Source organism: Scophthalmus maximus, chromosome 17 (genome assembly GCF_022379125.1).
Source record: "Scophthalmus maximus strain ysfricsl-2021 chromosome 17, ASM2237912v1, whole genome shotgun sequence".
Lineage (NCBI taxonomy): Eukaryota > Metazoa > Chordata > Actinopteri > Pleuronectiformes > Scophthalmidae > Scophthalmus > Scophthalmus maximus.
Genome location: NC_061531.1, coordinates 17,921,729 through 17,945,832, shown reverse-complemented (window position 1 = coordinate 17,945,832; position 24,104 = coordinate 17,921,729). Strand labels below are relative to the sequence as shown.

General features: G+C 47.8%; 1 protein-coding gene across 2 annotated transcripts; it reads right to left on the bottom strand.

Moving 5' to 3' along the window:
• Window positions 1-5,295: 5,295 nt before the first annotated feature.
• mpp3a (MAGUK p55 scaffold protein 3a) lies at window positions 5,296-23,658 on the bottom strand. Of its 2 annotated transcripts, XM_035614248.2 has the most exons (20): window positions 23,480-23,658; window positions 18,539-18,601; window positions 18,284-18,402; window positions 17,837-17,914; window positions 17,362-17,442; window positions 16,724-16,861; window positions 16,557-16,638; window positions 15,174-15,259; window positions 14,094-14,168; window positions 13,528-13,724; window positions 12,748-12,812; window positions 11,908-11,928; window positions 10,797-10,838; window positions 9,095-9,160; window positions 8,325-8,480; window positions 8,115-8,195; window positions 7,933-8,026; window positions 7,728-7,836; window positions 7,420-7,548; window positions 5,296-7,128 (listed from the first exon to the last, which is right to left on the bottom strand). In XM_035614248.2, the coding sequence occupies exons 2-20, from the start codon at window positions 18,573-18,575 to the stop codon at window positions 6,949-6,951; spliced, it is 1,836 nt and encodes a 611-aa protein (XP_035470141.2). In that variant the 5' UTR covers window positions 18,576-18,601; window positions 23,480-23,658; the 3' UTR covers window positions 5,296-6,948. The 2 variants fall into 2 exon arrangements, with proteins under 2 accessions (XP_035470141.2, XP_035470142.2); XM_035614249.2 differs by lacking the exon at window positions 9,095-9,160.
• Window positions 23,659-24,104: the final 446 nt, after the last annotated feature.

Here is a 24,104-nt window from a genome sequence, read left to right as displayed (position 1 = left end):
TTGTCGCTTTATGTCCAGTCACGATCTCAATGTCAAAAGCAAAGATGACAACTGTGTTAACATGCAAATGTGTCTATAGCCAAGAAAAGCAAACTCCAATCATGAGATCATCTTCTCCAAATGCATAAAACTGTGGTGTAAATATGAAGCTTCTTCATTCTTGTTCAAAAGGAAACTTAACACTAAATGAGAGAAGCTACAACAGCGAGTCATTAGCATGAGGAGAGCAAAGCCTGGCGGCGTCATGGAGCCTCGACCGCGACGCCTCTATTACCTCCGGCCTCAGACCTTGACCTGCAAACGTCCAGCGGATCCTTGATCCACACAAACCTCAGACTGCGACTCGGCTCAGGCTGACGAGTTCAGGAATATAATTCACAGCGACACACGGCTCGGCCTTGAATGTTATTTTTTTTTAAGCATGCAATCATTTAAAAGCGGCTCATGTAATAAAACATGTAGCCAATGAAGGGGGGCCGAGACAGGGGGCGATGCGAACGCATTTCCTGGGATTGGCTCAAATCCTCAATGATGCATTTTGAACCAGCCACATTTTATTACATGTGAGACTTGTTGTTGTCACTTCAATAACAACAGAGAACCAGTTTGAACGAGTTTCACAAACAAAAGGGACATTCAGACCTTAAAATAAAATAAAATCTACAACCACATTCTTAAATGCCAGGCAAATGTTTTTGTACTGCACAATATAATACTAGAAAAAGTACTACTGATATAAGATTTACCAACAAGCCAACAGGTACACAAAGGTTTATGTCCACATACTTGTGGCCATGTGATGTATATGTGTATAAGTGCCTCGAAGCCCCGGTGTGTAATCTTTGTATTTTTCTGGCGGCATCTGGTGGTAAAGTTGCAAACGGCAACCAACTGAGCAACCGACAGGGGACACTTTATGGTGGCGCACCGCTGATGCCATTTCCCCGTTCCGGCAGCGTCTGAAAACTCATTGCGACGTATTCTGGACCGTTTTGTGCAACAGCCGTATTCAACCCGACGTAGCAAACATGGCGACTCACACGGAGGTCGGGGTCCAACTCATGTTACTACAATTAACTCATTCAAAGTTGACGGTAAAACATGGTGATTATACATATATGAACACATAGATATGGACAGTGTATTCAATTTCTGTGAATAAGTTCTTCAAAATTATACACACTGTAGCTTTAATGTCTTACGTGTAGTCTTTGTACAGATTTGGTGGCAGACGAATGTGACTCATTGTTTTTATACAGAAGGGATCTGAAGACCTGATGGAACGGGACACCTCTAAAAAATATATTTATACACATTCTGAACTTTATGAATATACTCACACCATCTGGCAGCAGATCTTCACTCTGCAGCTCACTGATCCCCTCATTGGCAGCACCTGTCGTCTCAGAGAACCAGGGAGCAGACGGGTAATTTGCTCGACCGGTGACAAATTATCTCTGTTGATGCAACAAATCAAACATCCGCACGGCGGAAACAACGTAGCGGGTAAGTGAAGACTTTTTTTCTTTCCTCTCGGCGAATTTGCGAATCTCTGACAATAATTCGGGGTAATTCGATTTTTAAAAAGCGCCAAAGACACGTGACCCTGTTTGTAGGCTTTCATGGAACCACCTCAACCTTCAAAATCTGAGATTTTCTCTCTCAGATTTGATCCGTCGTGGGTTATTACTGAAGAACTGTGAAACCCCATGCCTCACTTCACAAACACTTATTGTCACCGACTTGAATTTCCACCCCGTAACGCACACACAAGAAAATGAGCGTGAAGTCCCCCCCCCCTTTTTTAACTGAAGGTCATAAAAAAATTATATATATTTATTTATTTATTTATTTATATAGACTGAATAAATATATATATATATATATATATACATATATATATTTTTATATATTTATACATTTATATATGTATTTAAATATATTTAAATATATATAAATATATTTAAATATATATATATATATATATATATATATATATATATATAAAAATTTCTTCAGTCTGTGCCCTCAACCTGAATTACATCCACTCCGGCTCATACAGAGGTGCAGCTGCTGTGCCAAACACCATAAATACCCGTAATTGAATTTGGATTCAATTATAGCTCAGTATATCATCATCATTACCGCCGCCTCCAAGGCTCCAAATGAGTTCAAAGGCCTCGTCTCAGACGTTCATCTTTTTTTTCTTTCTTCTCCTTCTTATTTTTCCGCCCTCCACGCCTCAGAGCACTAACTCCATCACCCAGTCCGTCTATTGGATATTAAATTTAACGACTTTTTAAACTATATGGTCTCAACCTCGCGCCCTCAGTTAATTGGCTTGACCGAGTTAGAGGATCTTCAAAGAAGTCTCATTCTCAGCGAAACAAAGAGAATCTAAACCCCCCGTTAGGAAATATCATGAATCAATAAGTTGAAGAACACGAGGCTAATTACGAGTCTGTCTGGCTCCGCTGTGTGTTTGTCCTTGAGGAAATTCAATGCAGTTACACACTTCAACTTATTTGTGCAACCTAAAAGACATAAAGTGCTCACAAGGACACCAAGTGCTGATCTTCTGTTTTTTAAGTATCATCCTGTAAAATCCAGGATAGGTTTTGACGTCACCCGCTGGTCTGTGAGCTGCAATTTTGAAGCCTTGAGTTTCCCATTTGACCAACGCCATCTTGTGGGGCTTTTTAACGTGCACCCGCAGCAATGCACCCATTAGACGGCACCAGCCGCCAATCACGCTGTGTCCACGCTCCAGTGCTCTGTCGTCTATCTGACTCTGAATGAGACCATGATTTAGAAAATGAACATCATGTTGTTATTGAAGAAGGCTTGAAACTAGAGATTGAACCATAAACTCCTCAGGAAAATGGCTATTGACGTTATACATCAAGTGAGAAGTAGAGTCGTTCTCTCATAGACTTCTATAGAAACGACTGTTGGAGTCGCCCCCTGCTGGTGGTTCCAGAGAATGCAGGCTTCGGGCACTTCTCAGTGACATCATTTTCCGGACCCAGGGGATTATGTCCATTTGTGTATACAGTCTGCCGATACCTGGCCCTGATAATCTGATACGTGACCAAATACCCCCCAAAACATCGTCCGTCTGGTGTTAGCGTGACCGTAGACGCTTGTTACATTTGATTCTGTGCACGTTAAACAAACGGGACTTAATTTGTTAACGCTGTAAGTTTGTCAGTTTGTTTTTCAAAGTTTAGACTGTTTCCAGTTTTCACGTTGAGCTAACAGATAGAACGCATCCTGGCTCGTATAGTCTTAGAAATTAAGCGAATACCTTGTATTCCTGCTGTCTTCTGTAGAAGATAGACAGCCACCAGCCGCTGTGTGCTACAGAAATGTCGGTACCATATGAACGACAGTGAAACGTGCGACTTGGCTTTTGAAAGTCATTTTTTGTTGTTCTGTTTCGGCGAGCACCGGGCCCGGCGCGGTTTTACAGCATCTTGAAAACAACCGGTTCCTGGGACTTTGGGGTGTAATTGGTGTAAAAGCAGATTGAATCTTTTTCCTCATTTTTATCAGCGTATTAAAGTTGACTCGAGAAATGGGCTCGAGGTTTTGTGGGCGGCTTTTACGCCCGTACTTCACAGATGGTTTCAAGCCAAGACAGATGTTGCGCTTGTCTCTCCTTGGCAGGCGTAAAAGGTGCCGCACGCGGCCGCCACATTAACCGCTGAACCATTTGGAATCGCAGCATATTTCGTTTGTCCGTGATGGATGTCAGTGGATCTGCCTGCAGCCTCAGCACAGCGGGGGGACCTCCACTCATCAGAGAGGCTGTTAGCCACTTTAATTGGCTCCGGCAGCATCCGCCTCAAGAGTCACAGGAACGCTCACGCACACTTAATTGCGTATGGGAGAGCGAGCGAGCTGATGATGACGATGATGATGATGATGATGATGATGATGATGATGATGCTGCCCAACGCTCGGCTTCCCATCTCCTTTCAATTACTGAATTACACGGGATTGGCAATGAAGAGTCAGTGCAAGACTCCCAAGAGGAAACGAAGTAAATCGACTCCACAGGTGAACGGCCCTGATCGTGACAGCAGCTACGGGCGGTGTGTTCAGGTGCAGTTTTAGTTGTTGGTTAATACTTGTATCTGGCATAGATACAGTCTGTGATCCAGATTTGAAACATCGGCGGTCGCTCCAATTTCACTCGCAGGTTTTTAAAATACATGAGCCTTTTTTTTCCTGGTATAACTGCAGCAGTAAAAAATATCTACATATTTGAATGATTTAGCTAAATGATACAAAATATTTCAGTCGGTGCGCTCCTTGTTCCAATATGACGTTGGTGGTGGAAAGCACCTGAGTACAAACACTCCAGTAGAGTATTCAAGTGCAGTTTTGAGGTGTTTGACTATTTTTCCATTTATCTTTCTTGCTCACTGGAAACTTAAATATAACATTTTAACCGTATGATATGAGATGATGCTATAAAATATGGCTGCAACAAATCACTTTGTTTTCCTCATGATTATTATTATTTCATCAAATAATCATTCAGTCTGTTAAATGTCAAAAAGTATTTTCCTCGACCCCAAAGTTCCGTTTTCAAAAATGATATGAAACTGAAAAGCATAATTAAAAAAACATCAAACTATTACAATTGTCTAAAAAGTACAGGTAAAATACTTGCATTCCAAATATTACATGTGCAAGAGCACTTAAGTTATCAAAAGTAAAAGGACTCGTTGTGCAGAAACACTAGTACATGTTATTATTGGACATAATAAAATAATGTACTTTGTCATATTTAGGTACTTCATGTTCTACTGGATAGTTTAAAATTAAAGCAGTACAAATGTACAGTAAGCTCATTTGAATGTGAAATCTTATCATGAAAAGTAACTGTTGCATAAATGTAACTGAGTAATAGTACACTGCTTGAGTAAATATGCTTTAGTTGTATTCCACCACTGGCATTAATTATACATCAACACGATGGACTGCTTTACATAAAAGTGAAATAGTTGGAGCTCGCAGCTTCCTCGGGTTCATCTGGAGTTCATTTTAAATTCTCCAGCAGAACTTTCCATCACTGTGACGATAATCTCTCCCCAGAGCAGAGAACCTGGAACACAGCGCTGAGAGAACAGGGATGTGAAGTGTGCGTGTGCGTGTGCGTGTGTGTGCGTGTGTGTGTGCGTGGACCGAAGCCAGGGAACATTCTGATGTCAAAGCGTCAGAGACTTTCATAAGAAAGTCGAATAAGTAAACACGGCTTTTAAAGAATTATTAACAAATCAAAAGTTGGATTCAGCGAGCTTTATTATGGCACTTTGTACACGTTTCTCAGTTCAAACAGATAAGATGAAAAGCACATTGCATGTTCTCAACAAACGACCTAAGGGATCTGGAAGCCGCTTATTTAAACTTTTACCACACGCACATTCAAATTCAAATGTAGGAGAGGTCGTCGATCCAAGACGTCATCGACCTGTACAGATCATTTGACTCATAATCACCTGTGACAAAAGGCTGTCCCCTCTATTTTACGGTTCCCTCTCATTTTGATTTGTCGCTAAAGAGAAGGTTCACGTTATTCCGTCGTGGTGTCACACTCACGTGCTGGAGAACGAGCTCTCGGCCTCCAGACAGAAACGGTGCCGACAGTAACTGTTGATTTGACACAATGTATGAACTGTCAATGTGCGTGTGTTCATATCTTACTTGTTCCAGGACACACTTGGGGAAAAATGTAAACCAATCCTGTAAATTAAAAGTATTTAGCTTCTGTTAATGCCCCTTCATCATATTTATACTCAATATCATCTTAGTGTCAGATTATTAATTTGAATTAAACCAACGATTATATCAATTTAATCTATTGGCCACATTTCCCTTATTAATCTTTCCTCTAAAAGAAGAAAATAAGTTGTCTTCACGTTGCTTGTTTTACTAAACTGACAAAGAAAAGGTCCTCACATTTGAGACGTTGTAAACATTGTACAATGATAAATTAAATGCGTCACTAATTTGAAACCTGTGGATATTTAACATCTGCAGTTTTCGACAACACAGAAATGAAACACATCCAGTGCTCACCTCTGCTTCTGCGGTGCAAAAAAAGATTAAAATGAAAAGTGTGCAAGGAAACTGTACAAAAACCCATAAAAGTTGCATTTCACGTGTGTGTACGTACAGTGTGGCGTCCGTCCACGAAGGTAAACAGGTTGCATTGAAGTGCTACGAGATCTTCCGTTGGCACACGAGGAGTGACACTAACAATATGTACATCAGATATTCGATGATCAGCTGTCATGCGTTTCCCTAAAAACAATCAGTTCTGTAGAAAATAAAACTCTCACATTCCACTCGGACGTTTTGCTTCTTCCGTCAATGTGTCGAAATTAACGGTTTAGCAAAGAAAAAGTTCTGAACAGCATTCGCTTGAGTACCAAAGTGTGACTGGTTCCTATTCTGTGCAGGATGCATGTGCAGTCAGAATTCATGGAAGCATTCTGCGACTGGCCTCGAGTCGATTTGAACTAACAAACTAAAGCCCGACATGCTACGAAATGAACTCCGACAGGAGCCCCGATAGAGTCCGAGTGAGCGACCGAGCAACCCGGCGAGCGTGGGCCCAGACCCGACACGCGCTCCGGACACACTCACACACTCCCGCGTCTTGGACGTCGGAGCAATTCAGGAATGCAAGGAAAACCCGGAATGAATACGGCACGGAGAGAGGAGCGATTGTTTGAGGAAGTCCAGGCGAACAAGAGGAGCAGTCCGGACGACGAGGTCGTCCTCTGACTCGCCGTTCGGCAGGTTGAGCGGTTAGTGGCGCAGGGGGAGTCCAGCAGGCCTCTGAGGCGGGAGGGAGGTGAGCTCATTGGGAGAAGACTGGTGCAGGGTGTTGTCGGGGCTGTGAAGTGTCTCTGGGAGATTCAGGGGAGAGGTTTAGGTCCGCACCCAGCCGACGGGCACCCAGAAGGACTCCCGCTCCAGCCTTTCCAAAATGCCTCGCAGCTCCGAGCAGGCGCTGGCCGAGTCCTCCTTGATCAGGACGCGGTCCGCCAGGTGTCCGTACTGCTGGTCGATCTGAGCGGCCGACTGACGCATCTCCTGCAGGTCCTCGTCCTGTGGCGACAAAAAAAGAAAAGAAGAAGATGTTTGACATCGTCTGACGGATTCATCATATGAAAGTCAATCTTGTCGGGAACCTGCACGACATCGTCCTTTAAGACGACCCAGTCTGTCGACTACGGAGTGAATGGAATCCCGGCTATTTCCTACAAATTAAAGTCTCCCATGATAAATTGTAAATTTGCAAAATATGTCCTGATACCGCTTTACGTGCATGACTGTAAAAAAAACCACAACATTCCAGCCACATTCGGAAAAACCTCTGGGACACAAAGCGCGACTCACCGTGACGCGGCCGTGGTCTCCCCCTCCTGGCGAGGCGGCAGCACTGCGGCGGCGTCTGCTCTCCGGAACGCGAGGTTTGACGAATACCACGTAAGGCTTGAACTCTGCGGTCCGCAGCCTCCTCAGGGCCTGGGGGCACAGAGCAGAGAGCGGAGAGACGGACGTCAGAGGGCAAACGCGACGGGACGAGGACTCTCTGCACGATGAGCAGATCTGATGTGACCACCTGCAGGGGTCTGCAACCCGTGACGTGTTACGATAAGAGGACTGCGATACACTTGGACGAAGGGTTGTAACATTGCTCTAACCTCAGGCTGCACGTCCACGATGCACATCTTGTTCTTGGCCTGCACGGAGCGGATCGCCTCGATGCTGGTGCCGTACTGGTTCTCCTTGTACTCGCCGTGCTCGATGAACCTGAAGGAGAAGCAGCAGCAAAGGCAAAACGTCAGGAGGACACGAGTCGCACGTCGACACAGGGTCGGCGCGTTGTCGCGTCGTATTCAAACGTACTTGTTGTTCAAAGCGTCCACGTCAAACTGCTGCTTGGTGACAAAGTGGTACTCCACCCCTTCCTTCTCGTGAGGCTTCTTGGGCCGGGTGGTGTCTGTGGGAACACGAGAGGAGTTACGGTGGGATGTGATCAGACAAGCGTTCCATCAAGTTGATTGATTGATTGATTGATGGCAACTCACGTGGCACAGCTACTGCATAGCGATGTGGGTTTTCGGCAATCACCCGCTGTTTGAGTTCGTTGATCCGGGCTCCAAGGGAACCTGGCGAACAAGATTGTGTGTCATCATGTTGATAATACTGCTTCAGTAGGTTGTAATACACGCTGTACTCCACTAGATGTCACCACCGTCCCAGGAGAACATCTGTGCCATCCAGAGACCGGGTCTCACCGATCAGAACCACCAGGCGAGGCCTCTCGTGGGACCTCTGCTGGTAGCGCGTCACCTCCTCGTACGTCTGGAAGTCGGCGTCCCCGGGGTCGGAGCCCTCTCCCGACGTCCCCTGCCTGTCCTTGCGACTCAGCCGGAAACTCCTCCGCAAACCAGCTACACAGCGAGAGGCCCCGGAGATTTGGAGGGGAAGGAGGCACAAGGAAACAAGACGTCCTGGGTCAGATGTCGTGTGCCACAAAATGATTTACGGTTTAATAATTACATAGCATAACACGAGGAGAGTAACTTCACTTCCATGGTGCAGATATGGTTGGTTCATATTTGCACTATAGGTGCACGTGAGCATATAAAGTCAAGACCAACCCATTGACAGTCATGCATTAAAACCATTAGTGCACAACATCTGACGTGAAAATACTTGACAGTGAGATATATTAGCTGAACTTGGAGCCTGAATTATTAACCATGCGTCGACTAAACATCGGCCCACATGCAGCTGACGGTAAACAGATTTAAGCAAAACACAAAGTCTACATCAATTTTGCCTTTCCGCAGATCAAAACGGATTTCAGTGACCCGAGACATTTTCCATGTTCCACACAAGGCATGCGTCTCTGAACGAGGTCTACAGTGCCGAGGCGGGACAGACGGGACGGCCTGGCCCTGGGACACGGCAACGAGGGGTTTTCCCACGACCAGGCCTGTCTGTGCCTCCCCCGCCTGTCAGTGTGGCGTGTACCTGCAGGGAATGAGCCGGCCACTCCTACCTGAATAAAATTCCCAGGAAAACACCTGGCCACAGGAGGGCGCCACTGCTTTACACTTAGGAGAGACTGTAACTGGCGTTAGAGCATCACACAACCCAGCCTCACGCCTCCACACAGGGTGAACGAGCAGCAAACGTGCCTGGTTGAGTGTGTGCAATGCGTCCAACGCAGCAGGGCCCTCATGGGTGGGGGGGTGGGGGGGATTAAGGGAAAAGGTTGGGAAGCAGTGCACTGGCCACAGCAGCAGCAGCAGCAGGGGGCAGTTAGTTGGATGCAGGACGGGAGGGAGGCAGGTTGAGGAGGATGGAAACACTGCTGGGTGGGAGGTGGGAGATGGGACGCCCCCCCCTCCCTCCCCGCCCCAATTCTATGTAGTGTGAGAGCGAGGAGGCTCTTGTGAGGCTCTCAGCTGTGTTTAGATCTCTCCTTGTGCTCATCGCCATTCCAGCAGCTCGCAGGATGTGGGGGGAGCAGAGAGGGGGCAGGTTGGGCTGAAGACGGGCGAGGGAGGGAGGGAGGGAGGGAGGGAGGGAGGGGAGGTCATCTGGAGGCTGGTGAGGGGTTGAGGATAAAGGGCACTGACGTTTTCCTTCCTCCTCAATATAAATTCAGCAAAGTCACCAAATGTTTTATTTTCAGCGGTGGAAAGTAAATAAGAATATTTAATTTTCAACAATTGATGTATATGTACTGCTCCATTTAAGCTACTTCACACTTCCACTCCACAACATTTCAGAGGGAAATATTTGACTCTCTATGCTCGATTACATCTGTGATTCACGATTCCAGATTGAACCAGTTGTTTCCAGCCTCCTTGACGTCTCATAAACTGCAGTGGGAGTCGTGTCAGATGTCTGAGCGCCACAAAAAATGTTCCTCTAAGATTCTCACATGGGTCCATTTCACTTATTGATCCAATATCACACCAAAAGTCAACAATTAGAGAAAAAGAAACAAAAACCTGAAAGATTTGTGTAACAGAACTTTGTTTTTTATATTATTTCCTTTCCCGTAATCTCAGGACCGATCTGATTGGTCTGATTTAAATAACTAGTACTTTTACTTTACTACTTTAATTACATTTTGCTGCTAATACTAGTAGTAGTTTTACCTTAATTGGTTGTTTCATGGAGGACTTTTTTGGAACTTTTACTTATGGATCTGAATATTTCCTCCACCGCTGGTTATTGTACTGACAATATTTTACAGGTCAGATTTCCTGGAAATAACCAATTTACCTCTAAAATAGGAAAAAGGAAAATAGGAATTCCATTCCAAGTCCATTTCAACCTAGGAACATATCACTGTCTCACTTATTGGAAACACCATGATAAATATCATGCTTCACACGATATCGGACACTAAACTATCTGAGAGCTATGCAGTGGAATCTCTGAAGAGGCAGTTTTGTGTTTTGTCCAAACTGTGAACCTTTAACTTCTCCTGGCAACAAAAAAACCTTTTCGAGGTCCTCATCCATCCTCTCTGATTTCCCTCCTCCTGGGCATTGATGCTGATCCAACCTCTTTCCCCTTTCCTCTTATCCCTCAACCCCCGGGCCTCAGACGGGGTCAACTCAACAAGCAGTCGGTTTGACCCCCCCCCCCGGCCGGCCCGAAGCATCCAGGAGACCCAGCGCACAGCCAGGCTGCAACAGGCAAAGAGCAAAACAGGAAGTGCAGAAAGATGTTCACGCTCTCACCTATGTACTGTCCATTGAAATAGCCCTCACAGTCACAGTCCTCTGTAGGGAGGCAAGCAGGGAAAAGAGGGGGTAAGCACAGGGTAAGACACCTGGAAGAGTTAAAGAGCGGGGCGGGCGGGCGGGCGGGCGCTGGAGAGGGCGGGCAGGGGGCGGGCAGGGCCGACAGGCAGCAGGCGGGCGGGTGGCAGCCATGAGGTAATGAGGGAACGCTGCTGGAGGCAACAGCCAGTAACGAAGGCTTTAAGAGGAGAGGAATGGAAAGAGGAGAGGAGACGAGAGGAGAGAGGAGGCTCTTCATCTGAGGAGGAGCCAGCTGTGACGCCTCTGTGACCCACACACACACACACACACACACACGTGAACATCCTCACTGTTGAACAGCTGAGACACAAACTGACTCACACACACACACACACACACAAAAACACTGCTGCAAATCCACAATTCCAAGAAACGGAAGAAGAACATGACGACGTGTAATGATTTTTAGAAAATATGGGTGGGGAAAAAAAAATAATCATCTCACGGTACAGAAACAGAGAATAAAAGATTTGAAACAGTGTTTCAGTCTGACAACAGACCAGAAGAGAACAGGGAGCGAGGACGACGCAGAACAAAGGAGGAACTATTGTTATCTTTAGCCACGTCTGCTGGGCTGGACGGACGTCTCCAGGGATGCTGCTGTGCCTGCACATCAGCAGGTACCACACACACACACACACACACACACACACACACACACACACACACACACACACACACACACACACACACACACACACACACACACACACACACACACACACACACACAAATACACACACACACACACACACACACACACACACACACACACACACACACACACAAATACACACACACACACACACACACACACACACACATGCACACGCACACGCAAACACACACCATATGCAAAGCATCTATTCTGGTCTGGAACACAGGAGAACAGCAGGAGGCAGAGGAATTAAGCTGGAAGCAGTAGAAATCCCAAATGTGCTCTCCCCACTAGCACAAGCTCGCACACACACACACACACACACACCAACATGTTTCTCTGTGTGTTCTGGATGGATCATGTACCCACCTTTATCACATCCTTGCTCGTCTGACAAAGTGCAACGGGGAGGAAGCAGAGTGTGAAACGTTAACGTCAGGGAAGTAACGTGCCCGGGCAAAAGAATCATGAAGGCACAAAGAGAAGACACGGGGGATTTATCATGCGAAAGGATTCTAAATGTGACGGTGGTGCCTGCAGTTTGGTCAGAGCGACGTCGCTGAGGGGGGCCACGTTCAGAAGGCCCCTCCGCTGGGCCGCTGTGAGCCCCTGTTGTCTCCCCGTGGCTCAGGACTTATCGGACCGCCTGGCGGATTACGCTGCCACGGAGAGCCACCGCTCACATCGGCCGACTCACCTGTCCCCCTTCACAACGCCACGTCTGTGGCAGCGGGTGAGAGAGTGAGAAGAGCAATGTCACCGTTGAGGCTTTTATATATATATTTCGTCTCCCCCGCTCTTCTCCGTCTGTCGTGACGCCGTCTGATCTACTCAAGCGGAGCTCGCAGGCCGCTCGCCGGCCAGATGGGCCAAACATGAAAGAGATTAATTCATATCTGTGATCCCTCCCTCCCTCCCTCCCTCCCTCCCTCCATCTCTCATCCCTCTTTAAAAACATGTCTGCGTGGAGAGGACACACAATGAATACTAATGCCTCCGAGCGCGGCCAATTACAGTAGCGTTCAAAAAAAAAAAAAAGAAGAAAAGAAAAGGTCAACAGGTGTCAATGAAAACGCCGCTGCATTTATCCAGCGGAGGAAATTATTGTCCTGTGGTGACACAAGGGACATGACTGGAGAGAGAGAGCGGAGCCTGACGTCCAGGTGTGGAACTGTGATTTGTGCACATGATGCAAAAGGGGGAACTTACAGACGGGCTTTTTGGGGGATTTTGGATTCGGCAGCGTGCCCATTTTCATCCTGTAGGTCAGTCGCCTGGAGGCAGGAGCCAAAGAGCCAGAGGCGACGGGGGGAGAATCGCCGGGACAGAAATACAGAGAGTGAAAAGGTCAAGACAGGCAGAATAAAGGATTTGAACACAAACGACACGCGTGGGTGGAACAGAGGACGCTGCGGCTGCAGGAGCCCACGGTACAGTGTCAGCAGATCTGTGTCATTTCACTGCACAATTCTTCCATTTAACCTTAGAAGCAACCCTCTTTGAGTTTGGAGCTCGGCTGCTCCTCTGACCTGCGTCTCTCTCTCTCTCTGTGGTCATTAATCCCACCGACGCCGCAGCGTTTGGCAGGGATGCCCCCCGCCTGCCCAGATCATCTTACCCACAGATTATGACACTTGCGGTATCAGCATGTGCCTATTCAAGCTGCGATTCGATTTGTCCCCTGACACGCACACACAGACACACACACACACACACACACACACACACACACACACACACACACACACACACACACACACACACACACACACACACACACACACACACACACACACACACACCCCCGCACGCACGCACACGCTGCTATGATGCTCCATCTAATCATAGTTGACCCCTCAAAGTGGAACACATGAACGCAGGGGTTTAAAAGATTACAGACGGCTCAAATGAATATCAAGCGCCGTTCAGTTTACTGTACACCGCAGCCACGTTTCATTCGAGCCCACACGCCACTTTTTTGGACTTCACCTCTCCTGGAACGGCTTGGAGGGGATGAGGCCGGCCCGCAGGTTGCTGTCCCCCACGCGCTTGGCCTGCCACCACGTGGGGTCGTCCTGCGTCACCACCTGCAGGATGTCGCCGCGTTTGAAGGGGAGTCCCGCCTCCTGGCAGGGCGTGGCCTTGTCCTCCAGCGGGACGTAGTCGAACAGGGCTCGCATGTACACCTGGAGGGCGAAACGCGTGGCGGGACAATTGTGAGGACTGTGGACGACGTATCTATTAATGTAAATAAACAGGGACGAAGCCTCGGAGGTCTTTGCATGAGCCGAGAAATGATTGGAAACTCCAGACAATGTCGGGAAAACGGGTTCCGAGTGAGACACATTCAGGAACAATCCGGGCGAGGGGTGGCACCTGGGTGGAGCCTGCAGGGGGGGGGGGGGGCTAGGACATGACGGCCACTCGCTCGCTGTGAACTTTGACAAGGCGGGCTGGCCGTTCCGGGAACATGCCCAAAACAACATTTGCGGAGATTCGCATTCTCACAGTACAGCGCGTCTGGAGAGGTCGAGGGAAGCGTGCGGGTCACTCACCTTGCTCTCCCTCAGTCGGTCCTCTTCCTTGACGGCAGGGATGATCTTCAGAGTGATGGAGCCCTGAGACTGAGACTAGATCACAAAGAGACAGGACGGGTCAAATTACAGGACCAGAAAACAACAAACATTGGATCCGTTCGGCTTAAAGTTTCTCTGAGGTGGATTTGACCCCTGACGGCAGTTTGGAAATTAAAAAAAGATGAGTGCGTGTGATGAGGGTTTATTTCCAATATTGCATTTTCTTGTTCTGCATTCAATCTGCCGATGCAGTCGAGTATCAGCAGACGCGAGAAGAGAACGAGTCATAGTTCAGAGCAGATGTGAGATATTGGAGCTTTCACGAAACATAAGGCTTTTCACTTCATCTCATTGAGTTTGTTCGTGTCTTTGTGAAGTAACGTGTCTGCGTGATGACGTAATGTATTTTTGAAAACAATCTGTACTGAGATTCTGATTGTGACGACTTCTTCGTCGAGTTTAGATTTTTATATTATGAAGGTTCTAATAAAAAATACTGTGTATCATCGCTGACCTCTGACCTCTCTGTTTCCTCCGTCGTGTGTTGCATTGCCTCCTTTGTCTCTGTTTGACCAAACGATTCTGACATTTGCCCATTTTGACATGAATTTATGGTTTATCTTTGAGTTTTTCCTCCCCAGAATTCTTGCGTATGTGAAATAATACCTCGTTAAAAACTTACACCACTCGGGCTGAATATGGGAACTTACCAACTGATTCAGTTCCGTTCAGATTCAGAAAATTTACTCACACTGATAAATACGACTATTGCATGAATATATATACTTACACATTATTTTTTTTCCAGATGTGAGCAAGAGCGCAATGTTTTCTTTTGAATATACAATGCTCAACATATTTTTCCGTTACAATATTACACTGTTCATATTATGACAATAAGTAACCCAGCGGTTAACAATCACGCTTCCCGCCACCAAACACTTTTATTAGAATCATGAACTAAGAATAAGAAATGGTTCAAGTTGGAAATATGTGGAGGATAAAAGTTCAACACAACAGCATCATCATTTCCCCCAGTTCAGTCAGGGACGTTCTTACCAGCAGCTGACTGATCTCGTCAGGTCTCTTGTGGATCACAGAGACTCCGTTGACTTCCCGGAGTTCATCTCCGACATGGACCAAACCTGCGAGGACACAGACAGAACGAACATCGGTGACCGAATCGCCGCGGTTTCACCGATTCCTTCAGGTCCTCTGGGGTTTATCGGCCGTGGCGGTAACGTCAGATCTACTCGGTTCCGGTTGCATCCGTCCATTTTTTCCGCTGCAGCCACAACAAAGAAACCAAAGGCTGAGAGGAGAAGGATCAATATGCTTTTCCCTCAGGAGGATCATAGCAGACGAACTATGGAGGAGTCAATTGATGTATTCATCCACCAGACACTGTACACAGAGGCCGGACACTCCTCAGCGTCTGTCTCCACGCGGACCAGAGCTTCTCCAGCACGAGGACGACGTCAATGATCCATGGACACTTGACACTGGTTGGTTTCACTTTCCCAACATGCTTGTGTCTGACGCCAAACAACACACACACACACACACACCTGCACGAGGCCGATATTCCCGTGGCAACGCCCACGAAAGGACCGTTGCCGAGTCCACATTGTGCGATTGACTCTCTGGAGACTCTCGTCAGGTTCGTCCCGCGCTGGGGCTTCGATCGCACTTCCATCACAGCGTCGGGTTTGGATTTGTTACCACATTTCTCCTGAAACCGTTCCCCTCATCTTCCTTCCTGCCGCAGGAGGACAAAAGCCGCCACACTGCCGTGGAAAAACTCAGCAGCCTCCCGGGGGCGTTCGCCTCGGGCCTCATCACTGCAGCGTCCCGGCTCACATCCATCCGTGACCGTTTTCCCTCGGTTGACTCTCAAATGACGGCAAGATGTCTCTCAACGTCATGTTCAAACGTTAAAAAACGCCGATAATTTGCACATGATAGTGAAACCTTGGACCAGAGAGTGAAGCGGATGAAGGGCGACGCGCGGACGTGAGCGGGAAGGAACTGCCAGCAGGAAGTCCGAGTCAGGCTGCGTTCATACCAACGGGAACCGTTCAGAAAGCAGTGTTTTGTTCGCAGTCATCACTCAACAGACGTTTCCGCTGTAGTCTCACATTCTGGACAATGTGCAGAGCAACATTTGTATTTGTCACATTCAGCCCCTGTGGAAAACTGGCAGGACGACCCCTTTGAACGCTCGTCATGACTCCGCTCTCATTTGAACAAGTTAACCAGACATTCAGACTCAGTGGATGAGATACCGAACCAGAGCTACTGAGGCACAAACATGTCTTTTTTCTTTGTTATTAAAAGAGTCTCTGCTCGGACAGAGAAAGACGAACATCCAAACAGTTACTACTGGATACTGGAAGACTGGTGGTTTCACAAGACGAAGAGAGAAGACTGAGCTCAGTTTACCACTTCTATCAGCTGCTCCTCCTCTCATGATCCGAGCGACCAGCACCACCCCGGTGGCCTCGTCCCGCCTGATGGTGGCGCCCTGGAGTACAGAACAATTCGTAAAAATCGTCGTCACGTTAAAGCTCCCACGACTCCCCCGCTCCCATTGTTCCGTCACGACTCACCAGAGGCTCCTTGTTCTTCACCAGCCTGACGATCTTCACCGACTCCTCCTCCAGCTCGTCCTCGAAGTCGTCGGGCAGCGGCGGCAGCACGGGGTCAAAGTTCTTCTGGGCCACGGTGTCGTGCACCGAGAGGACGGCCTGGCGGGACAGGAAGAACGACGCGCAGTATCTGTTAATGGCTAGTGGGATGAATTTTTATAGTCCGATGTCAGGGCAAATTAAATCTCTCCATCAGGCTGGAGCCAAATCCCAGCTAACATTGGGCGAGAGGCGGGGTTCACCCTGGACAGGTCTCCAGCCTATCACAGAGCCACATACAGAGACATACATTCACAGTCAATTTAGAGTCTCCAATGAAGGGGATGACCCCAGTCTGCATGTCTCTGGGAGGAAGCCGGAGAACCCGGGGAGAACATGCAAACTCCACACAGAAAGGCCCTGGTTGGTTTGAACCGGGACTCGAACCCAGAACCTTCTTGCTGTGAGGCGAAGGTGCGAACCACTAAGGCCCCAAATTAAACCTCTGACTAAGTAAAATAATATAGAAGTTCGAACATCGTCAATAGGTTTTGGAGTATTTCTTATTAAAAAAAACAATATACTCAAAGCATTTATATAAATGTTTCCAATGTTTTTACCGTGAGATGTGGTGAGGTCAGCAGGAGCAGCAGCTCCTTCTCCTCGGTGCTCATTGGTCCACTCTGCAGCTCCTCCGCCACCTGCCCATCACAACACACACACACACACACACACACACACACACATGGACCTTGAGCCCGGGACCTGATGTGAACCCGCCCCGCCACGTCTCTACCGGTAATGCACGCTGCAGGTTACCGTACAATGAATAATTGCACATAGATACACAGAAGCGGCGGAGGTCAGCAGTTTCCCCCGCTGATGGCTGGTTGGAGCGGGAGAGCGGCGGCAGGATGTGGAGGTTTCGTTAGAGGAGATGATTCAGCACTTTAAAGGACATTAACATTCACTTCTTGTTTCTCTGTGGGAGCTAACTCACTGTGACTGACTGCTGGCAGCGGGAAGATAATTTAGGGGGAGTGTGTGAGTGTGTGTGTGTGTGTGTGTGTGTGTGTGTGTGTGTGATGAACTTACATCCTCTGCCAGAGAAGAGGCGCTGTGGAGGACGGGGGTCGGACTCTGCCTCTCGTACTGTCTCAGCTTCTCGTGGATCTGTGGTCGTTTTGATTGATCAAGAGGAGAGAGGTTCGTGAAGGAAGACACCGTTTTGGGGCAAATGGGGCAAAAACAAAATGGTGAAGTGTTGCACAATCTTAGAATTTTATGAAGGGAAAAAATATCGACAGATTTTTGGTCTGTTGTCTGAATCCGTCGGGGAAAAACTGTACATGAAAAAAATTGTATTAGTTTCTGGAACCAAGGAAAGACACTCTACTTCCTGTTTACACGTGAACGGTCACGTGATGCAGGCGTGTCAGTGTGAACAGGGATTTATAAACCTGCACGTTCCAACGATGCAAAGACGCAGATTGCGTCCAAATTTAGATGTCATCGTTGCAGTGATAATAAAAACGCTCTCACCTTCATCAGGTACCCGAGGCTCCTCTCACTGAAGACGTCTTTGAGGAACACCATGTCCTCCTTGTGGTTGGCATCGGGCCGCAGCTGAGAGGTCAGCAGGGCCAGCGTCTCGTGAAGCCCTGCGGAGGGGGAGGAGGGAGAAAACCCCCGACGTGGAACATCAACCCGACCAGATGGAACCTGTGTGTGTGTGTGTGTGTGTGTGTGTGTGTGCGTGTGTGTGTGTGTGGAGCATCTGTGCCGACGTGGTCTCACCTGCGCCTGCCGTGAGCACCGGCATGGCTTCTTTCATGGGTCAGTGAGGTGAGGAGGGGAAACCTGGCACGCAAAGAAGAAGGAAAATTACAATAATCACCTCCACTGTCGCCTGCTGTTTTCTGTACAGGACTAAAAAAACAAGGAGTATTTCCTGTCAAAATCTAAAACATATATGCATTTTTGTGTTTGTGAGAGCACGAACCGATACGAAGGCATGTACAGACCCATGCACCTTAATCACAGACGTACATCATCGCCTCTATGTGTTTTCATGCCATAAATCCAGGCAGCCGCCGGGGGTTTTTTCCTCCACTTTGCCGGGCAGTTGCCTCATCTGTGAACGCGTGGGCGCGTACGAGAAAGTCTCGCTCGCGTTACAGAGCAGCACCAGTGAGATAAACAGTCACCGCCACCGGTAAGGTCAATCACACCTGACTCTCATTTTGTGTGGAGAGCAGGAGAGTGGGATGACATGACTACATCACCACCAGGTCGCACCTGTAACAACCAGAAACACAACTGCTCGCACCAGGAATTTCTTCTTTCAATCAGCCTAAAATTCACCGTTGGGTCTTTTCATGGCGAGACGGCGACTTTTTCTCACTCGTCCCGAAGCCCTTTCATTCTAAAACAAGCCCCATCGTGCTTCATGGTTCACAGTCAGAATATGAGTAACCTCGGCAGAAAGAAACCGTAGTGAGCTCGTGAATAATGAACAGAAACCGCGTCACAGAGGAAGAACCAAGGTGGAGGAGAAGATGAGGAACTCGAGGAGGAGGAGGAGGAGGAGGAGGAAGAGGAAGAAGAGGAGGAGGAGGAGGAAGAGGAGGAGGAGGGGGAAGAGGAGAAAGAGGAGGAGGAGGAGAAGATGAAGAACTCGAGAAGGAGGAGGAGGAAGAGGAGGAGGAAGAGGAGGGGGAAGAGGAAGAGGAGGAGGAGGGGGAAGAGGAGAAAGAGGAGGAGGAGAAGATGAAGAACTCGAGGAGTTGGGAGGAAACTCAAGTTTCCTCCCAACTTCTTCCGACTGCCACGACTCGCAGGCGAAGGGGAAGTAATGGGCGCATTAAAACTTAATGACCTCGTCTGTCAAATGCAAAGAGGTGATTTGCTGTGAATGAACTGCGCTCGCGGAGGAACAACGATTTTTCCGAGAGGCGTTACCAAGGGACGCAGAGCAAAATGCCTCCCGAGCGCAATTGGACAGACGTGCAACCAGGCGAGAGCGACGGGTCACGTGACGTGGTGTTTGGCGAACTTTCAGACGACTCGTAACATGTCGGCCTGCGGCGGCTCAGTGACGGTCCTGGGGGGACGACTTAATCTGCTGAGCTGCGTGATGGAGTGAGGTCATCAGCGAGGGGTATTATGGGAGCACCTCTGAGTGGCGCCCGCGGGACGTTTAGGATTGAGGGACGAGGAGGGGGATGGATTACAGGGGCGCGCTCCCTCTCTCGCGTCGGCCATTTCTGCTCGAGTCAAAACAGCTCATCGTTGGTCTTGTTTTCCTTTCGTTGTCGGAATTCAGATTAAGGATTTGGGATTGGACAGAAACAGTCTGATACGACAGAATCCTGATTGTAAGTTTGATAATGATAATGTTGACTTTGCTGAGTTCTAGAGTTACAAGAACGCTCCGGGACGGACGACCTGTGTCAACAAGTCAATCCAGGAAATTCAGGGGAATGTCAGATGAGGGTGGATGGTCCAAACAATTCTGTTTTGTAGATTATTATGTGGCCGAGCAGGATTATAACCAATTCCAGAGCCCGATTTTGCAGGACAATGCCAATAATGATATTAGGTAGTAAAACAATATCCAACATCCATATCTTAGCTAGTATCTATCTATCTATCTATATATATATATATATATATATATATATATTGGATATACTTATGTATTGGCATTGTATATTACATTATTCCAAACTAATTTGGCCATGATTCTTGATATAGTCTAACCAGATACTATTATAAATAAAAAGAAAACACGAATACAACCAAATGTATACGACTCGAATTAACAAAATAAACCTTTTTTAAATGTGAACATAATTATACAAAACGGAAGTTTTCATATCAGAAAACACGAACGCTGATGACGATACATCCTAGAAAGGCTGAACGAGTTACTGTATTTGAGTTGAAAATCTGCTTATTGCTGCAAGTCGGTGGGTAATAAGTTGAGTTGTACAGATGTTTTCAGCTCTTACAACAATATCAGAGTGTTGTGAAGCTCAGCGTCACTCCGCAGCTTCCAGCTCGCCACTTTGGTTTTTTTCTTTGTGAGCTCGACCGCCGACCGCTTCTCACCGGATCCTCGGATAAAAAGCACGAGGAGCAGACGCCCGGAGCTCACGCAGACCGACCGCGGCAGACAACCCAACAAACACACACACACACACACACACACACACACACACACACACACACACACACACACACACACACACACACACACACACACACACACACACACACACACACACACACACACACACACACACACACACACACACACACACACACACACACAAATGTGTATTGACGTGCTCAGGCCCCTTCGAATGGAAAACCCCACCAAAGACTACAAACATGGAATCGCCCGACGCCCCAGATCCACGTTCTGACGTTGGTCGGTTCAAATCTAGACAAAGAGCTCAGCTGCAGATCAGGAAAGACACGACGACGTCACGGGAACCAGCCGATCGGACCACGAACAGGCCTTCGCCTCGGAACCTTCATCCAGACGTATTCGGCTAAACTGCACCACGAGGTATCGATGCCGCTGCATTAATACCTTGTGATCCTGCGTTAAATAAGAGATTTAGAAAAAACCAAATAACACTGAATTTGACTCGTGCGGTCCATAAATAGATAAGCGGTTTAAACTCAGACGTCCCGTCTCTGTGCTCCTCTCCCTCCCTCCGGGGTTTCTGTCCACGCTCTCTCTTTTGCCGCCCTGATTCCTCTTTGTCTCCTGTGAACGTTGGCCCCGGAGGCTCGTTGTCCGCGTGCTTCCGGTCACCGGCCCCCCCCCCCCGGACGTGACCGGACGTCAGCAGACTCATCAGGTCTCCCGGAGTCTCCGGAGCCTCGGGCCAGTCTGAGCTTCTGATGAGACTGAGCAGGGTCACGAAACTCAAGCTGCGACTAGAGATCGTCTTCATTGTGCGTTTATCATTGGTGGGATTGATGAATTCATATTTGATTCTGTAAAGTTACCAAAATGTCCAAGCTCAAGGTTCGGTCGGCAACTTTGTTCCAATGTCAAAGACGTTCATTTTGCAACGACACATAGAAGATTCTCAGTTTGTCGAATCATTTACTTGATAAAACAATTCATTTATCGTCTGTAAATCGCGTGAGCCAGTGATTGTTTCTGACACAGTTGCCATGACAATGTGGCTTTCTTCCATCTAGTGTGAAAAAAAAATGGGGAGTTCAGATTTCATCTGAAAAAAGACGTGAAATCTAAACATTGCCTCGGCTTAAATAAAACTTTAATGTATAAAAAGTTCAAATACAGTTAAGATAAAAGTAGTGGATCAATACTTAAAATGTCCGGTTTCTGTCCGACTGCACATTCAATAGTAATTAATAATTATAATCAATAGTGTAACATCAAGTTTAGACAAGAGAGGAAATGGGGAAAGTGTAAACCATTATCAAGTATCACAGAGATGATAATAAGATCATCACATAATTGTTAATGTGTTAGATAACCATAACAATAAACAACCAACGACCCGGTTATTTCATGTCATACATCCTATAGATATGATATTGATATGATCGAGAATGAAATGCTCAAAAAGTGGGCTCTGCTCTCAGAACCTTTCACTGAACACATTTGCCTCTTTGTCGTCAGATGTTCCCACGCTCACCGGTGCAGGTGCTGCTAGTAACTGTTTATGTGAACGGGGGGAAATATGCCAAATATGAATATGGATGTCTGAGGGTGTTACAACACAAACATCGGCGTGCCATCTGGTATGGTGGTTGCCGTGGCGCCTGCGAGCGAGGCCACAGCGACCGTTTGGGAACATCCTCTCCGACACAACGGCTCTGAAGGAAAATGCCTCTGAATGCAGCGAGACACTGAAAACAACAACTGCTCGGTTCCACGACGGACTTCCTGTCGGAGGGTCGAGTGCTTCACTCGGACAGTTTGACGAAGCGCAAATGTGGGATCACCACGACGACTGGATGGATGGACGAGCATTTAACACTGTGACCTCCGGAGACCTCGGCATCTGTCATGTGTTCTGCATGTTCAGGCAGTGACACACACACACACACACACACACACACACACACACACACACACACACACACACACACACACACACACACACACACACACACACACACACACACACACACACACACACACACACACACACACACACACACACACACACACACACACACACACACCTCTCAGCCTCGCGCCTCCTCCACACTTGATGCGACCACAGAAGCACCAATCGCCTGACTCCCTCACCTCTCGGAGGGTGTGGTCAGAGGGAAACTTATATCATCTCCACCTGATGTTGACAGCTCACATGCCCCTGCACAGTAAATCACACAACCCCCCCCCCCCCCACCGGGAGATGTCTGTGATGATCTCCTCTCCTCTCTCCTCACAGTCTCTTACTTCCTCATCCTCATGTCGGTGCAGCGTTGTGCCGACATTCCCTCCCTCCCTCCCTCCCTCCCTCCATTCCATCCTCCCTCCCTCCCTCCCTCCCTCTCTCCTCCATCTCTCTGCAGTGCTACAGTGCACATCTCCCCCTCGTACGGATTTCCGTCTGCTGGCAGTGGGAGGCATAGAAGGAAAACACACGGTGGACAGCGTAGTCTTCCAGCTGATACCTCGTGATCGCCCTGGCAACAGAAAGGATGAGAGAAAATGATGAACCGTTGCCTCCTTACCTTCTCTTCTCTCTCTGTCTGTATCTCCCTCTCTTCTCTTCTCTTCTCTCTCTCTCTGTGTCTGTATCCCTCCTGACTGCAGCCACACGGTTTCTCTCGCTCTGATTCCTCCTCCTCCTTCCTTCTTCCTCTTCCTCCTCCGGCTGCTGCTCTCACAAACCTGCTGCCGCCGCCGAGTGTCCGCCTCTTCTGCCTTCCCCTCTTTCTCTCTCTCACTGCCTCTCTCGGCCCCTCCCCTTACCTCCCTCCTCCTCCCTCTGCATCTCTGATGCTCTCCCTCCGTCCGCAGCATCGCTGGATGAAGAAACGCCACAGAGGGAGCAGGGATTTCTTTCTTCTTTCCTTTTGCCTGCTTTATGATGATGATGATGATGATGATGACGCTGCTGAAGCCTCAGTTTTCACCGTTGTTCTGAAAAATAAAAGTGAAACCTCTGGTGATCACATAGAAACCTGGAGAGTGGTTTTCAACTGCACTGCAGTTTTGAAGGATCTGGAAATTCCTCCTGCATGAAAGAATAAAACACTTGATCGACTTCATCTCTCAACTTCAAGCTCTTTTTCCGGAGTCAAACAAAGTTAACGCGGGAAAAATATTGACACTATTATTCAGGAAACTCTTTAA

What these genes read in the sequence shown, in the direction of transcription:
- mpp3a (XM_035614248.2), bottom strand. Translation starts at nt 18,575, where the DNA reads ATGAAAGAAGCCATGCCGGTGCTCACGGCAGGCGCAG. An exon ending in CCTCTTCTCTGGCAGAGGAT is followed by an intron (nt 17,443 to 17,836) that starts GTAAGTTCATCA and finishes TGTGATGGGCAG; the next exon opens with GTGGCGGAGGAGCTGCAGAG. An exon ending in CGAGCAAGGATGTGATAAAG is followed by an intron (nt 10,839 to 11,907) that starts GTGGGTACATGA and finishes GCCTCCCTACAG; the next exon opens with AGGACTGTGACTGTGAGGGC.